Genomic DNA, 18,956 nt, shown 5'->3' on the forward strand with positions numbered 1-18,956 from the left:
CATATGGTATTATTTTTCTCTTTCTGACTTACTTCACTCTGTATGACAGATTCTAGGTCCATCCACATTCTACTTTTAGGAATTTGTCTTACAGATATATTTTTACATGGATAAAATTATGTCCAAGAATATTTATTATATCATTGTTTTATGGCCCCAAATTGGGAAACTGCTAAATGCCTATCAGTAGAGGACTGGCGTTAAATTAAGCATACTACACTCATACAAAGGAACACCCTGTGGTCTTTCAAAAGCAAGAGACAATTTTCTATGAATTTATGAGGAAGTCACCAAAATATATCGAGTGATAAAAATAATATACACTGTACCCTGTATGCCATACTACCGTGTGTGTGTGTGTGTGTGTGTGTGTGTGTGTGTGTGTGTGTTAAGTATATATGTTAAGCTAAGTTACCTCTCTGAGGTAAGTGGTGACCTCAGAGGGTGGGAACTGGGTGTGGCAGGGAGATTTACTTTTCATTAAATGCTTTGTGCTTCTTTTACTTATTTTAATTAAGGAAGTATGTTGGTAAGCCTAGTCAAGGTAGAAAGTAGGGCAGTCAACTAGAAGACCAAGATAGATAATCATGTCTTTATTTTATTAACAGAATAGATTGGATAAAAAGTTATCTGCCTAGCGTAATCTTACTTTTAATTAGAGCTGATACACATTTAGAATGTGTCTAGAAGAAACATCTGCTTTGGATAGGTCTTGTGTAATTTTGTAATAGTAAAATATTCTTAACTTTTATTTTGATGATATACTGCATTATAAAACATAATCAGACTAATGTAATTTTAGGTGGCTCTAGTTAAAAAAAAATAGTGAAAAAGGGAGGAATGGGTGATGTTGAGAGAGAGACAGAGACAGAGAGACAGAGAAAGAAGAGGGAAGAGAGAAGGAAGAAGACTGAGTGTCAGGTTTCCGTCCTTGGGGATTGAATGACTTCAACTTAAGACTGAAGATGAAGACATTTCAGCAAAAGAAACAGAGGCGCTATTGGAGAAACAAAGGGAGAGTGTTATTTTGACGACTTGAGTTTTAATTAATCTGTGAATAATTGATCGAACATGGCGTTTTTGTTAAGCACTAGTTTCATTTTGGAAAGAACATAGAGTGAATCACAGAAAACTTCAGTTAAATCTTGGACTATGCAAGTGCGAATATTTAAAATGTGAATATTTAAAGTGTGGATATTTATGATGATGATACAGGATTCCCAGCCTTACTGAAATTAATCTTGTTGTGGTGGCATAATTGAGTCCTGACATTTTCAATGCAAAAATGCATAAAATATAAATTGTAAGGAAGACAATTAGAACACTAACGGGAACATATTTTCACGGATTTGCTTCTCATCTTTTGTTTTGTTTCTCCAGGGTAAATGGGAAGTTGGTAGCCCTGAAGGTGATCAGGCTGCAAGAAGAAGAAGGTACACCTTTCACAGCTATCAGGGAAGGTAGGCATTTTCTCTTGTTATCTTTGCTTTTGTGTTTGCCTGATGCCCATAGCTGTTTAACTATTATGCACCTCTGAATATGCTGCATTTCTAAATTACTGGTTATATTTCTAATTGGAATGTGTAAACTGAAATTTAAAAATCAGTACCTCTTATGATCATAGCAATTCATGTTAAATAAAATAAAACTATCCTGCTATATACTCAGGTGTGGAGAAAAAAACTGCTGTGCATTGATGGTGAGACTATCACTAACTGAGGAATCTTACATGTCTGATTTTGTTTGCAGAGCTCCACACACATATTAATCTAGAGTTACTCTATATTCATGACTTTTAAGGAAAGTTCTTTAAAATGAGGTGATTATGCTATCTTATAGGTCTTTTGTATTTCTTCTTTCTTGATTTTTGTTCCTGTTCTTTAACATATTTTCTATTGGCTTTCTTATTGATTTATAGATGCTCTTTATATATCAGCATCATGTATGTTGTAATATTTTCTTCCATTCTGTCATTTTTCTAAAAAGTCTTTTTAACAGTTATTTGCTACATATAAATTTTAAATTTTTATGAAATGAAATTGCTCTATCTTTTGCTTTATTACTTCCTGCATAGTTTCTCTACTTCAAGAGAATAAAATACCTTCTTTTATTAGTGGGATCTTTTCAGTTCACTTTCATAAATTTTAGTATCAATAGCTTCACCTCTACTACATTTTTAAAAGTACAAATCTTGAAATAAGACTTCAGTTTATTTTTGCATTGAAGGAACCACAGTTACTTTTCTGCTGATCCACAAGATAAATAACAGAGATTTACTTCAATAGTATTGTTAAGATATTGATGAACTAAATGTAGTCTGTCACGTCTGATTTGTTTCCCTGACCAGGGATTGAACCTGGGCCACAGCAGTGAAAGCCTGGTATTCTAACCACTAGGCCACCAGGGAACTCCCAAGAAGTCTACTTTCTGTTTCACTTTCTCACCTTTCATTCTCCTTTTCATACCACTTCAGTTTGGTTTCTATCATTCCTGTTTAGCTAACACCAGATTTTCCAAGTAGGTAGCTTTTCTCTCTCTCGTGTGTTGTCTCCTTCTCTAAATGTTATGGAGTTTTAGGACAGGGAAGGGGCCTTCTTTTCTCTAATCAGCACTCTTTCCCATGTGATTTTATTCATGAGTTAAATAGCAACTATAACATGATGACCTACACATACCTCTCTTTAGCTAAGACCCTGTCTTTGTTTCCATTCTCACATATCCTTCTGCCTACCTGGCATTTCCTCTTGAATCCAGTGATATATAAAAATGATAATATATCACTGTCAAGTGAGGTTTATTCCCGGAATAAAATACTTGTATTTGGTCTGATGGAATTGGAAACCACTGGCTGAGATGGAGCAATGGGTTCCCATTGAGCTGTGAATTTGACTATGGTAGACCCTGAATGTTAAGGAGTAGGAGAGGGGCAAAGAGTTGCTGGGCCAAGAGAGAATCAAAAGGAAAATGATACTGGGCAGCAGGCATGCTCCTTAGCATGTGGGACGTGCACTAGAATTAACCAGCCTAACCTTGCTAATGGTGCCTTCCCAGATTCAAGGTTAAGAGGAAGTTCCTAATGATATTAGAGGATCCAGCTTTGACAGTTGGGTCCATCAATGGGCAGCTCAAGGGAAGAAGCAAGTAGGGTTATATTAAAGTTTTTGATGATCTGTCTGTTCATACTGGCTGGGTATGAGGCAAGGCCCTTGGGCACACGGTAAACCTTGAGATAAGCTTAGGAGCTGGCCCCGAGCTGCGGTTGTGTTGTAGAATGCAGGGCTCTGTAGGTGGGACCTGGTTCTGTGGGTTAAAGAGCCTCTGAAGACTTTTGAGCTGAGTGTATTAGGAGGATAAATCTGATATTAGGATGTGATATAGATTAGATAAGGAGGAAGCCAGAAGCTGATAAATCAGTCATTCAGAGCAGTGCAGATTTGAAATCATGAGGCTTTATTAGAAAGCAGTGACAAAAAATGATGTTGCAGAGAAAGAAATGCCAGACCTAGGTGAATTATTAGTTATAGGCAATTTGAGAGGGAAATATCAATGGTTTTGAGTTTGAATGTGTAAAAACAATGGTGCCAGAGAGAGAAATAGTTTTTGATTGCATGGAGAATTGCTTTTAACACTTTGCAGTTTGAAAGGGCTTATCCAATTTAACCTTCACATTAGCCTTTTGAAGGTTCTTTTTTGGGGGTTGTAAAATTTATATTGTTTGTAGAATTTGTATTATTAATATGGAATTGAGGCGCAGAGAGGTTAGATGACTTGTCCAAGGCCTTGAATCTTGGCCTAGACTTTCTTAGATTATGAAACAGTGTCCACACTAACTTTGTGGAGTAGTTGATTGGGGTTTTACACATTGGGGCTTGAGTTCATGAGACATCTATACAAAAATGTCTTTTTGTGATGTGGAAGTGTAGCTCACAAGAGGCCAGCATAAACAGTATGTATTAACGTGGTCTTTAACAAGTTGAACAACTGGTAAGATTTTTTTTTTTTTTTTTTTTTGCGGTACGCGGGCCTCTCACTGCTGTGGCCTCTCCCGTTGCGGAGCACAGGCTCCGGACGCGCAGGCTCAGCGGCCATGGCTCACGGGCCCAGCAGCTCCGCGGCACGTGGGATCTTCCCGGACCGGGGCGCGAACCCGCGTCCCCTGCCTCGGCAGGCGGACTCTCAACCACTGCGCCACCAGGGAAGCCCTGGTAAGATTTTTATGGGAGAGAACTTTGAGTGAAAACAGAGAGCTAAATTGCAAGACAGTGTAGTGAGTTGGAAAGCCTCATATTAGAGTCTGGAAAGCTGGGTTTTGATCCTGACTTTGTTTTTCATCACCATGCTAGTTTGCTAGGGCTGCCATAACACAGTACCACAGACTGAGTGGCTCAAACAGCATCTCATGGTTCTGGAGGCTAGAAGTCCGAGGTCAAGGTGTCAGGGCCCACCTTCTGATGGCCATGAAGGAAGGATTTATTTCAAGCCTTTCTTGGCTAATAGATGGCTGTCTTTTCCCTGTGTCTTCACATCATCTTCTCTCTGTGCCTTTGTCCAAATTTCCTTTTCTTATAAGGACACCAGTCATATTGGATTAGGGTCCACTCTAATGACCTCACTTAATTACCTCTGAAAAAAATTCTATTTCAAATACCATCATATCCTGATGTGCTGGAGTTAGGACTTCAACATATGCATTTTGGGAGATACAATTCAATCTGTAACATCACCTAATGGTGTTGGGCCTCAGTAACCCTACTTGCAGAACACAGGAGTTGGTTTGTGCCATCAGGAACCATCTGCCTCTGTATTATGGTTTTGATTTCCCAAGGAGTCTTTAAACTCAGAGTTCTGAATGCTCTGGAGATGAGTGGTACAAGAATTGTTGAGGCCTGAAGGAACTGATCACAACAAGACATTGTATTTTCCTTTGAATAAAATTTTTTACGTTTTTGCTAATAAAATCTGACTTCCGAGTGATTTTTTTTTTTTTTTGCGGTACGCGGGCCTCTGACTGTTGTGGCCTCTCCCGTTGCGGAGCACAGGCTCCGGACGCGCAGGCTCAGCGGCCATGGCTCACGGGCCTAGCCTCTCTGCGGCATGTGGGATCTTCCCGGACCGGGGCATGAACCCGTGTCCCCTACATCGGCAGGCGGACTCTCAACCACTGTGCCACCAGGGAAGCCCCCGAGTGATTTTTAATGGAGATAAATGACCATATAGTAAGAAAAAGAAACTCTGGGCAGTTTTGGTTATTTGTTCCTCTCTTGCCTTTCATAAGTCTTATTTTTCTGCTATTTATGTGTGGAAGCAAAAGCTAGCACCATTGCTTACTCTCTTTTGCTGTTACTAATACTAGAAATCCATGCACAATAACTCCTCTGTGTATCTAGTGGTAGAACTTGAAATATTTAGGATGAGGGTGGTAGATGCTTGGGATATATTCATTTTTACATTTTTTACATTGATGAGGGAGTGGCATGGCTTGTTCAATTGAGAGGAAGCACTTTAATTTGAGTTTGCCTTTTTTCTGCTGCTTGGTCAATTTCCTCATTCACAAAACATCAATAGCAGGAAGATTTCAAAGTAGGAAAGCACTGTGCATAGTAAAGTAGTTTTCAAGTGGCTGCTTGCCACTTCTAACCTTACCTGGGAATTTAGATGTTAACACGTAATTTCCACCTAAAGTGGAAACACTTGTAAGCAACCCTAATCTTACCTAGATTTATGTCCAAAGATGGACTTTGAATTTTATTTTATAGAGCTAGAGTGCTTAATGGCTTAATTCAGGTTCAGGTGCTTTGAAACTTGTTCTGTCTTTGATGGGAGCTTAGAGAAATTAAGTAGCCGTGCTGAGGCCGGCTTTTCTATTTTAACTTAAAATCATTATATGATATCATCATGGTTTTTGATGGTACTGATAAAGAGTCAGGAGATACAAGAAAGGTTTGAAAGGAAGTAGATGAAATGTCTTAGGGATACAAGAAAGGTAGCAGTTACAGGAAGGGAAAGATAGTAAGTTCAATCTCAACATGTTAAGTTTGAGGTTGGACGTTCATGTGGCAATTGTTCATATGGTGTGCAATACAGATAATAGGCCAGTTGTACGTAAATTGGGGACCTTACTTGGCACTTCCAAGTACATGATCTCATTTAATCTTTCAACATCGTGAGAAAGGTTGATGTTACTGTCTTCGTGTTAATAATTATGAAGCTGGGATCTAAAGAAATTTTTGTCCAAAGTCACACAAATAATTATGTGGTAGGTATGGAGTTCAGCTTGGGTCTTCTACCAAGTATCCTGACACATGCTAGCCATTCAGTATGTGTTCAATGAATAAGTGAATGAATGAGTGAATAAATTCCAAATCCTTACTTTTTATTCTACTATACTGCATTACTGTTGACACAGAAACCTGTACGATCAAAATTGTATATAGAGACTTTCCAGCTGTTAAGAAACAGACAGGTGAAGTTGGGAAAGCACCATACAGCAAAATTCTGAGTCTTGATGAAGACTGTGCAACTAGCTATGTGATGGTGAGCAAGTCACTTAACATATTTTGTCTTTAGTTTCTTTCTCTTTGAAATGGAGGGGTTGGACTATATGATCTTATATCTTCATGATTAAAATAATAGTACCAGCATGGATCTTTTCCTGGATAAAGGATCTATAATTGTATCATCAGTATTCCTCATCCACACCTGCTGTAGTGTGATGCACATTACTGTGCTTAGAATATTTCTTTTAAACATTCTAATAATAACCCTTTATATCTGTCACTGAGAAAATTAACATGAATTGCTTCAGAGCATTTAACAATTGACAAAAATTTTTTAAGTGGAAGATAAAAATCTATGAGTCTAGACTTTGATTCTAAGTAAGCTTATGTAAATTGCCAAAATTGTTATTCTTTGTAAGCCTGAGTAATTTGATGGGTGTCTGCCAATTGATATCAACAAAAAATTTCCAAGCTCTCAGATCATGAGACTTTAAAAACTATAAAAATCATGTATTTTCTTTTTCATGTCTTTAATTTTAAAGGATAAAGTTTTTTTAAATGAAATAACTTATTTCTTGTCTGCTTTAAATTTGTAAAAAATTTTATATTATGTCTTATTTTATTTGGAAATACAGTTTCCAACTTATATTTGAAAACATAAGTATTTTATTGGAAACATAAATTAAGCTCTGGTACATTTATATTTAAAACACATTTAGAAGAACTATGTAACTAGTTCTAATTTGAAGGCATTTATAACTGGCTAAAAATCTTTACAGACTTTTTTGGTACCTGTCATGCTAATAACATTTTAAAGATGCTACCTCATTTAATTCCCACAATAATCCTGTGTTAAATATAGATATTAGTATCTCCATATTACCGATGAGGTAATTGAGGCCTAGAGATAAGTAAATTATCCTGTGTTACACAGTTTACTAGGAAACAGCTAAGTTAGGGTTTTAACTGGGGTCTTTTAAGTGAAGAGTTTGCTTCAAAGGTGATACCTTCCTCCCTTCAAAATTTCTTGGCTAATTTTTAAAAAGTGATGGGAATCCATAATCTACATATCAACTGCTTGTCATGATAGTAATTATCATAGCTACTATCAATTGCTTTATAAAAATACAATCCATTGGTATAACTTTGTTACTTCTCAGTATTTGAGAAACTGTTATACTGTTTTGCTGCTTAAGCTATGTTCTATCTAGTGACTTAGAAATAGTCAAAAGATGGCAAACTTTAAACAGTAATTAATTCATGACCACTGTCATGACCACTGACAGGATTTAGTATTATTTATCTTTGAGCTCTAGTTTAAGATAAATTTCCTGAATGTTGAAGGAACTTTCAAGGATGATAGTAAACAAGGAGACTTTAAAAAAAAAAATTATATATCTATTATTTTTTAATTTTATTTTTGGCTGCATCAAGTCTTCGTTACTGCACGTGGGCTTTCTCTAGTTGCAACGAGCAGGGGCTACTCTTCCTGTGGTGTGCGGGCTTCTCATTGAGGTGGCTTCTCTTGTTGCAGAGCGTGGGCTCTAGGTATGCGGGCTTCAGTAGTTGTGGCACACGGCTCAATAGTTGTGGCTCGTGGGCTCTAGAGCGCAGGCTCAGTATCCCACATGCCACGGGCTTAGTTGCTCCGTGGCATGTGGGATCTTCCCAGACCAGGGCTCGAACCCGTGTTCCCTGCATTGACAGGCGGGTTCTCAACCACTGCACCACCGGGGAAGCCGAAGGAGACTTTTTAATATTCATTTTAAAAAATTGATAGGTCATGTATATTAGAAAGGAATTTGACAGTATCAGAAAGAGAGGATAGAGAAGGGAGCAAAAACATATTTGAAGAAATAATTGCCCAAACTTACTAAAGTTATTGAAAAATATGATTAATCTGTTATCCAAGAAGATAAATGAACCAAATTAGGAGAAACATAAAGAGACCCATACCTAGACCCATCATTGTGCAACTGTTGGAAGGCAAAGACAAAAAGAAAATCTTGAAAGCAGCAGGAGTAAAGCAACTCATTACATGCAGGAGAAAAAAATATGTTTAAGATATAATCTCCCATCCAGACCAGTGGAGGCAAGAAAGCAATGTAATGACATATTTAAAATGTTCAAAAACAAGACAAAAAACCTGTCAACCAAAAACTCTGTATCCAACAAAACTGTCCTTCAAAAATGAAGGCTAAAGACATTTTCAGATCAGCCACAAATTGGGAGAAAATATTTCCCAATAATATATCTGTTAAAAGATTTATCTCCAAAATATATAAAATATATAAAGAGGCCCAAAACTCAATAATTAGAATACTCCCCCCAATTTTTTAAATGGATGATTTGAATAGATATTTCACCAAAGAAGATATACCAGTGGCTGATTAGCCCATGAAATAAAGCTGAAAGTTGTTAGTCATAAAGAAAATGAAAATTAAAACCACAGTGTGATGTGACTATACATCTAATCCAATGGCTGTAATAAAAAAGACAATACCAAATATTGCAAAAATGTGGAGTAACTGGAACCCTCATACATTGCTAGTGGGACTCTCAAGTGGTATACTCACTTTGGAAAACATGTTGACAGCTTTTTAATTTTTTAAATTTTTATTTATTTTTTAAATAAATTTATTTTATTTTTGGCTGCATTGGGTCTTCATTGCTGCGAGTGGGCTTTCTCTAGTTGCGGCAAGCAGGCTTCTCATTATGGTGGCTTCTCTTGTTGCGGAGCACTGGCTCTAGGTGTGCGGGCTTCAGTAGTTGTGGCTTGCAGGCTCTAGAGTGCAGGCTCAGTAGTTGTGGCACATGGGCTTAGTTGCTCCGCAGCATGTGGAATCTTCCCGGGCCAGGGCTCGAACCCGTGTTGCCTGCATTGGCAGGCGGATTCTTAACCACTGCGCCACCAGGGAAGCCCTTGACAGCTTTTTGAAAAGTGGAATATTAAATTACCATATGACCCAGCATTTTCACTCCCGGAAATCTATCCAGGAGAAAGGAAAACACTTCCACACAAAGACACGTACATGAATGTTTCTAATATTACTATGCAGAATAGGCGAAATCAAGAAACAACCTAAATGTCCATCAACTGTTGAATTGATACACAAAATGTCAAACATTCATATAGCAATAAAAAGTAGCTACCTACTGATAATATGCTTCAATATGTTTGAACCTTGAGGGACTTCCCTGGTGGTTAAAACCTCACCTTCCAATGCAGAGGACACAGGTTCCAACCCTGATCAGGAAACTAAGATCCCACATACTGCGAGGCAACTAAGCCCGTGCACCGCAGCTACTGAGCCTGCATACTCTGGAGCCCACGCCACAACTAGAGAGAAGTCTGCACACCGCAACGAAGAGCCTGCATGCCGCAACTAAGACCCGATGAAACCAAAAATAAAAATAAATAAATAAATATTAAAACAAACAAACAAACAAACACGTTTGAACCTTGAAAACATTTATGCTCAGTTATATAAGCCTGGTTGTATATACATAAAATTCCCAGAAAAGGCAAATCTATAAAGACAGCAGATCAGTGGTTGCCTGGGGCTGGGTTTGGAAGAGGGGACTGACTGCAAACTGTCACCACTGTCTGGTGAAACAAAATTGTTCCAGTACTGGATTTTGTTTATGGTTGGACAAATCTGAGATGTGGTAATGGCTGCAGAGCCCTACATATTTACTAAAAGTCATTTTATTTTATATTTACAGTGGGTATCTTTTATGGTTTATATTATACCTCAAATGTTTTCCTAATTCTATTGAAATGTATATTCATACACTTAGCTAAAAATAGAAGAAAATTAATGTAACACTAGTGATGATTAAATCTTTAATTATTAATTAATAATAAGTTAATTATTAAATTGTTAAATCTAGAAAATCTTTATTCCTCTTTATCCCAACTTCTCTAAACTCTGTTATTTTTACTATCAGAAATAAAACTTATTTTGTTGAATATAAAAACTGATACCTGCTATTCTCAAAGATCTTAAAATTGATTAGTGGAGAAAGATAAACATGTTATAAGTTGAATTATAGGATCTAATTATAAATGTCTATAGAGGGGAAAGAGTGAGAGGGAAACTGTTGATAAGTCAAAGAGCCTTTAAATTAATGATGGAAGAGGTGGTGCCTGAGTGATGTTCAGACAGTCACAAGGAAGATTTTGAGGGTCTCCTGTTGGTGTTACCCAGCCTGTCCTGTCATTGCAAGAAACATGGGCCACTTCTACGTCAGAACTTAAAAAAAAATTACTCCTACTCACGTGCCAGAAATTGTCTTCTAGTTAACAATGTTGACATCAGTGATGTTGGATGTTTCATTATTCCAGGAAGGCAGAGGGTGAGGAGTAGGAACAGTCTCTGTGTGCTGAACCGACCTGCCCTAAGCACATGGAAAAAGGAAAGAGACAGCCTATTGGGCTTCCCTGGTGGCGCAGTGGTTGAGAGTCCACCTGCCGGTGGAGGAGGCGCGGGTTCGTGCCCCGGTCCGGGAGGATCCTGCGTGCGGCGGAGCGGCTAGGCCCGTGAGCCGTGGCCGCTGAGCCTGCGCGTCCAGAGCCTGTGCTCCGCAACGGGAGAGGGAAACAGCCTATGAAGTTGTGCTAAATAACCTTTGAAGCCATTTGTCATTGCTGTCAGTTTTTGACAAGTAGCTTTAATCACAGCACACTATTTGTTCAGTGAGATAAAATAACCCGATAAAAGCAAAAAATCATTGTATAATTTATGCAGCCAAGAAGCTGATTGTAAATGGCGATCGACAGGTTGAACTTTTATGACTCGGTAGTGGAGAAGCAGCCAGAGCAGCTATATATTGGAGAAAGAAATGTCCCTTACCCTTTTCAAGCCTGAGTCCTTCCGATCCCCCCCCCCCAACTCTGACCTGATTTTAAGACCATCTTTTGACCATCTTTTAAGAGCTGATTTAAGTCTTGTCTTTTCCCTGAAACTTTTTTGATTTTCACAGAAATAATCTTTTTTCCTTTTGTGCTCTTTTTGCTTGCTCTGCTTTTGTTGTTGTTGTTTTCTCCTTTATAAACTTATCTAAACTTATCTCTTAGCACTTTCTGCATTATACTTTATGATGTGCTCAGTTGTGTTCAGTTGTAAACTATTGATAACCTCTGGGGCCTTTGTATTCTGAGGGTTGTGGTATGAAGCCAGCATTGACTAGTCATGTCCCAGCTCTTTCTCTGCTGCCACCAAAATGGAGCTAACCAAGAGTCCAGTTAGTGTTTTAATGGAATTTAAACAGTAATGAAAAGGACCATAGTGGTTTCTGGATGAAAAAGAAAGAGAGCTCTGGTGTGGACATGGAAGAGATTTGGGCTGAGCTTAAATTATAGTGTCTTAGTTGGTTTGGGCCACTCTAACAAAATACAGAGATTGCGTAGCTCATAAACAGCAGAAATTTATTGCTTACATTTCTGGAGGCTGGAAGTCCCAGATCAGGGTGGCAGGATGGTTGGGTGAAGGCCCTCTTCCAGGTCGAGACTTCTGACTGTATCCGCATGTGGTAGAATTGGCTAGAGAGCTCTGTGGGAGCTCTTTTTTAAAGAACATTAATCCCAATTCCCTGGCGGTCCAGTGGTTAGGATTCTGGGCTTCCACTGCAGGGGGCACGGGTTTGATCTTTGGTGAACTAAGATCCCGCGTGCCGTGTGGCACAGCCAAAAAATAAAAACAAATTTTTTTTTAAAATTAAAGAACATTAATTCCATTCATGGGGGCAACACCCTCATGACCTAACCACCTCCCAAAGGCCCCACCTACTAGTACTATCGGCTTTGGGGATTAGGACTACAAACTATGAATTTGTCAGGGGTGGAGGAGGTACAAACATTTAGACCATAGCAGATAGGCAGGATTCATGTAAGGAGAAATGAACAGAGAAAGGCATGCCCGCTAGGGTAGCTGACTAAGGTAAATATCACTTCTTCCCCTCCACCTCAATCCCATCACCAGTTTGACAGCCATTGAGGAAGTAAATCTCTTGACAGTGGTGTGTGTAGGTTGTTCCTAACTGTTTTCTTATGAAAAGTCTAGCTGTTCCTGTGTTCTTTGATAGTCTACTAAAAAGATAATTTGGGTATTGTTCTGGAAACTTCTGGTTTTTTTTTTCTTAACTTTTTTTTGTTGTTGTTGTTACTCTGGTATTTGTTACTGTGTGTTTCATTGTTGACCCTGAATCATTAATGTGGCTGGGGCATCTGGGATAATTGGTGAGGAAAAAACCAAGAGACCCAGGAATCTGCAAGAGAATGCCGTGAAGCCTGAGAAAGGGGAGCTAGAACAAGATACTGAAAAGGAAGAATGTGTCCAGTTGAGGGGGATTAATAAGGAGCTAAGAACAATTTGAGTGTCTTAGAGTGAGTTTGAGGTTGACAGAACCATTTATAGAAACAGGAAGCCAGAGGTGGCAGCAGTTTTATGGTCGAGGGATTGAATAGATGTTACATATGCTGAACTTGAGGTGATAGCCATTTATACCAGTTAGAAATCACCAAACCCTAGGATTTTAGAGCTGAGAAGAATTTTAGTGACCATGTCATCTGGTTCCTTCATTTTACAAAAGAACAAACTGAGTCCTAGAGAGTTCAATAGGTAGCTTGAACTACCAAGATCAGGAGAGCTAGGCCTGGAGTGAAAGTCATGTTGAATCATCATTGTAGAGAAGATGGTTGGAGATCTGGCAGTGAATCACATCTTGAAAATGCAGCCCTCACCACAGATTATAACTGATCTCTGTGGGAAGTGCCAAAAAGATACGTCATTTCGGTTTTTCTCTATTTCTCATTTTCTTCTGACATTTTGGAATGTGGTAGAACTCTTCAGAAGACCCATCAAATAATTCCTATTTTAATTTTTCAAAAAGCAGATTAATACCATATGTGGAGAAAATGTACCATACAGTTTATTGTGGGAAAAGTTTAGAAGTAGAAAGTTAAAGGAAATTTTAGTGTAGGACATTTGTATTTTTGGATACATGCCATCTCAGTCAAGTCCCTGAGTATACTCACAAGAGTTGAATTGATAATAGCACTTTTTTAAAGTGGTAACAATTTGAACAGGGTCCAAGAAAAAGAATTAAAGGAAATAATAAGCGAGAAATTGGCAGTGGTTCTGTTGTCTGTGAGCTGATACTTCTTCCTTCTGTCCTGAAGTTTAGGGCTAGTATGGGCAGGAACCAGCAGCAGGGGTCAGTTTTAATGATGACAACTTGGTTTCACAGAAGTACTTAGGATTATAAAATGTTCTTGTTGAAGACCAGGATTAATTTTTCTGGAGGGGCATTTTTTTTTTTCTTGGAAATCTGAGGCAGTTTCCATGATGAGCAGCAGATTGTTGGGTTTGTTTATTTAAGATGACCTGGGTCGTATTTTAAAAATTCTAAATGTAAAAAAGGCATTTAATAAACAGTTGTCTGTTACATTTCTAAGTGCCTTTAAATGTATTAAAATAATTGTAAGCCTGTGGGAAACAGTTAAACACTTCTACTTTCCCTGGGACTTCCAGGGTTGATGTGCATCTGGAGTAGTTCTTTCCCTCTACCCCTGTTATATTAGTACATTTGGAATATTACAGATGGTTGATGGTGTTATAGGGAACCAGTAATTTCCACCACCAACCCATTCTAACCAGCAGATTGTAAACCCACAGAGTTGATAACCAGATGGATTTGAATGCATGTGCATCTGACCCTACAGCACAGCTCTTAACACGAGGATGTACCACTTCCTAGAGGCAGGATCGGAGAGATTAAGACTTAACCCTTAAGTGATTTGTACTTGACTGGCCCAGAGCCATAGATCAGTACCCCAATTCATGCTCCAAATTTCCTTTCTTAGCCTAACACATGCAGCCCTCTCTAGCAGAATCATGAATGTGTTAGAAAAAAAAATCGAAACTTGCCTGGCAGGATTAACCCATAACCAATTAACTGTTGGAACATAGATTAACCAAATACTAGACATCCTGCTAATTTTAAGGTGATTAATATTGCAGAACTTATTGATACTGCCCATCGTGGAATAATTAGTGCAAAAGAAAATATTTTTAAAATGTTGCTGTATCAGGGGAGCTAAATCAAACTGAAAATGGAAAAACATGAAAACACAGCTGCTTATGATACAATTTTGTTTTCAAATGCAGGCTTGAAAGTTTTCAGAATTAGAGAGCGCTGGTAGCTTAGCTACAGCTTGAAAAACTATACTTTCAGATACTTCTTATGTTTCCAGAAGACTTTTACCTCAGTAGCAGACTATTGAAAATACTTGGCTGACAAGCCTGTGCTATCATAATTTCAGATTTACCTAAACCATTAAAAATAAAGTCATAAAAATATTCTGAGCAAACGAGTGGTAGTAAACTTGGTTTGTTAGGAATATTTTGTCAACTTTGAATTTTATGTGTGAGACAGAAAAATTACTGGTGTTAAATCTGTGGTGTTTAACTGGAAGTTCCTGCCTTCTTTAAGTAAAACCTTCTTCAATCTATAATGTTCTGAGTGAAGAAAAATCTTAAAACCCACAAAGAACAAATGGACAATTTTGTGTGTGTGCGTGTGTGTGTGTGTGTATATATATATACATATAATTGGTTCCCCAACTTCTTTATTTGTTGTTGTGTTATTATACATATTGCTGTACTTGGAGCAAAAATGTGACCAGAGAAATATATGGGTATATTATTTCAATGATTTGATAAACCCGTGTATTGCTTTTGGGCTTCATAAAGCATCTAGGCAAATCCTTAAGTATGGTGATATATTGCCTTGATCTCTGCATGGAGTTGTTAGTGGAAGCTTTATGCGTCATTGGAGGGCAGTACATGGCCTTTTGTATTTCAGAGATGGAGTATAATGCAAAAGCAAATTTGAGATGACAGTCAAGAGCTGAGATTTTCAAACCTATAGACTTTTCTTATGAAGAATGTTTATTTTTCTTTGCTTGCAAGTAAGTAACTGAAATGATTTGTTATGCATATGTGGCCCAGAGGATACCTAGGAAGCTTTCTTCAATGCTAATATTTCCAGACTACAACCCTTTCTGTATACGTGCACATGAAAATACACATCGAAACATCCCTCCGAATTAAAGCTTATTTTAGGTAACTCATGTTGTTTAATAAGTGCAATTCATGTTTTTCATTTTCCTGGTGAGTGTGATTTTTTTAAAAAAGACATAGACATAAACATGTAGCGAACTGTCTTCCTTTTAATTGCTGTGGGCCCCCTGAGTTCATGGAATCACTCTAAGCAACTTGTAATCTTTAGAGAAGAGAGAGAAGACATTTTTTAAAGGTTTTAAATGGTCATTTAAAATGCATATATTAATGTAGAAAAACAGCCTTTTGAGAGCTGCCAGATTTTTGAGGAATGTTAACCTTCTCTCAGTTGGAAGAAGAGGATTTCTAATGCTGAACATTTGTCCTTTCTCTTGAGAAGCAGTGAAATTCCCCCCTTGGAAGCAATTTTGGTAAAAGAATAATTTAACCAGAAATCAAAATGTTAAGAAAGCACACACAGTTGTTCAAACACAGGAATCAAATCTTTTATAGGATTTTTCAAATAAAAACTAGAATGTTTTCCCTTAAAGGTTACGAGTGAATTCCACTTAGCAAAAACTCATGACCTTTTCAAATTCTTGGTCATCTTTAACACTGTTTTGCTATTTGACACTGTTTTCTGCTATCACTGAAGAATTGTATGTCCCTTGCAGCATTTCACTGGGCATTCTGTTGTATTTTTATCTGCTAAATACGGCATCTTGAAGACCCCTTTCTTCTCTGCAGAGGCCTTATCTTTCTGCTTCCTGAGGGCATCCTGAAATCCATGGTTTTGACTCTCCTCACTTCCTCACGAGAGTTCATGACCCTTATGGTACCAGCTGTCACTTCTCTGTGCCGATTTCCCAAACCACATCTCTAGCCTTGACTATTCATGCCCCCAAATTCAGGCAACCTAGTATAACTCATTGAATGTGCGTGCTGCTACTCTCTCCAACTCAACCAAAGTGTTTTGGATGCCCCAGCACCAATTATCTCATTGTGTTCAGGGATAACATTATTTTCACTGACTGAGAGAAATTCGTTTATCTGTGCTGGGGTCATGTTACGTTAGACTCCTCTCTCTCCTCATATGTAATCAGTCTCCATGTTTGCAGAGTTTCATCAAAATGACTTCCACTTTCATCCTCTTCTTTTCCATCTTCCTTACTGTTTTCCTATCCAGATATAAAGTAGTGAAGGTCTTGAAATAACTTTCATTCTGGGCTCCTCTGATTCATGGGTCCAGCCTTTCAATTTCTTCTACATTCTGCTGCTGGATTCATCCTCTTTAAGCATAGTCTAAGGTCAGGTTCCCTGGAAACAGGCTCAGTGGCAGGGTTGCATGCAGGTTAATGGGAAGTGCAGGTACTTTCACCTGCAAGGAAGTAAGGAAGGCAGGTTGAACAGAGAGAAATTCACTTGCAGTAAATTTGTAACTGATCCTATAGAGTGGTTCAGAGCTGGGATGGGCCTTCAGAGCTCTCACAAATAGAGGCAAAGGGCCAGACCCTTCAACACCCTCAGCTCTACCCAGCAGTGCCTGATGTGACTCATTTCACAGTCTCTAATTTCCTCTCCTGTACGGCTCTCCTTTCCCCTGTAACCATGTGTTATTCTCTCCCTTTCTGCCTCCCCAAGTGCCTGGCTCTGAGCAAGTCACCCCCTGACAGGAGGCATGAACTGGGGGAGGCTGTTCCTGCAGCCAAGGGCTCTTCCCATTAAAGTACACAGCGGTGGAGCATTAGCTGAGAGATGGGTGTGTTGGCAATGAGGAGGGCTGTGAGCCGAGCCCACGGGGTTCACTCCAACCACATTCAACATTGCCCTTCCCTGTGTAGGAACCTGAAGTGCTTCTCTCCTGTCTGCTTCATCAGGGTCAATGTCTCTGCCTGCCTATGAGGGGCCCTCCATTATCTGGCCCTACCGTACCTGTTACTGAACTCGGTTTCTCACCATCCCCTGCCTGCCCTCCAGTGCAGTAAGGATTATCCTCGGTGTAGAGTCTGCTCTGTAGCCTCCTTGAGATCCCTGCCCACAGCCTCCCCTGCCCACTGTCACCCTCAGGCCTTCAGGCCTTGGCTTCTGTTGTCCCCCCACCTGCAATGTCCTCTCCTCCAAGTCTTCTGTTCTTTCATACCCAATCTATTAGTCCTGCTTATAGTTAGTACTGTACAATTCTGTACTTCATTGTACATTTTATCACATTTCTTCAGCAGCTTTGTGTGAGCTGTTCTTGTATTCAATGCTGTATTATTTTGGAAGGTGGCACGTAGTATTTCATTTCTTTAGTATTCTTGGCAGAATCCAGCAGAATGCTAGCTTCATAGTAGAGGATCAGAGAGTGGCTGTTTTATTCCTTGATGATTTTTGTAGGTGGCACAGCCAAAAAAATTAATACTGAGAGTGATGAGATGGAAGGAGTTTCCTAGAAAGATTGTATTTGAGCTCAAGGGATGAAATTTTCTGAAAGAAAGTTTCAGAGTTTCAGAGTCACAGGGTTTGTGTGGCTCCTTAGTAGATGAGCTTTAGTACAATATGAATTAATAGCAGTTTCCTTATCCTCTTGTCCCAGTTCAGTCTCTCACACTGCACTGGGGCCAGCACAGCCTGGAGTTCCTTCCCTGTGATTCTCTTCCCCTTTTAGGAATTCTGCATGGACTCTGAGCTGGGCACTTGACTACCTGCTTTGTATGTTATTGAATCCACACGACTACCCTGTGAGGTATAGCTGCTGCCATAACCTCCATTTTATAGGTGAAAAAAGCGAAGCTTCAGGAAAAGGGATGCAGCTTGCCCAGAGTCACACAGTTAGTGAAGGAGTGGGACAGGTGTCCAAAACCCTTGTAAGCTGTCTGCATCATCCTAAGAGTGAACACGTATTTGTAGAGGATAGTACCACAATTGTTTTGGAAACAACTGCTCTCAGGGAAGCTACCTTCTCAGTAATTCTACCTCTGCTCTTTTAAATCCCAGTGGAACAGTAGTTAATAAAAGGTAGCATGGTTTCGTGGAAAGGATGTGGATGTGGAGTGAGAAGAACTGGTTTCAAGCCCTTGCCACTGATTAGCTTTTCTGTAGTCCTGGACAAGTTACTCAGCAAAGCAGGGCATCAGTTTCTTTAAAGTATCTTTAAAAAGGGTTAAGAAATACTGTACTTTTCCATTTTGCCCTATGGGACTACTGTAACCATCTCCTGGGTTTATGAATTGTCAAGTGCTACAAAAGAAGTTATTTTTGTTAACAGTGTAAAGAAATACACATGGTGATGATAATAATAATAATATGGTGATGATGATATAATACCAATAATAATAATAATAATTTAAAATAGTAATAAAAATAGACAGTAATAGCTTTGCATCAAATGGCCACAAGGATTGAACTGCCCTTT

The 18,956-nt window shown here is 38.8% G+C and overlaps 1 protein-coding gene across 2 annotated transcripts in view; it reads left to right on the forward strand.

Moving 5' to 3' along the window:
• CDK14 (cyclin dependent kinase 14) overlaps positions 1 to 18,956 on the forward strand; it is a 601,018-nt gene that overhangs the window by 204,296 nt on the left and 377,766 nt on the right. For both annotated transcript variants that reach the window (XM_024132226.3, XM_055084972.1), the window contains one exon: positions 1,381 to 1,460. In XM_024132226.3, the coding sequence (XP_023987994.1) occupies positions 1,381 to 1,460 (80 nt within the window). The remainder of the gene's footprint in view (positions 1 to 1,380; positions 1,461 to 18,956) is intronic.

The sequence above is a fragment of the Physeter macrocephalus genome, chromosome 5 (genome assembly GCF_002837175.3).
Source record: "Physeter macrocephalus isolate SW-GA chromosome 5, ASM283717v5, whole genome shotgun sequence".
Lineage (NCBI taxonomy): Eukaryota > Metazoa > Chordata > Mammalia > Artiodactyla > Physeteridae > Physeter > Physeter macrocephalus.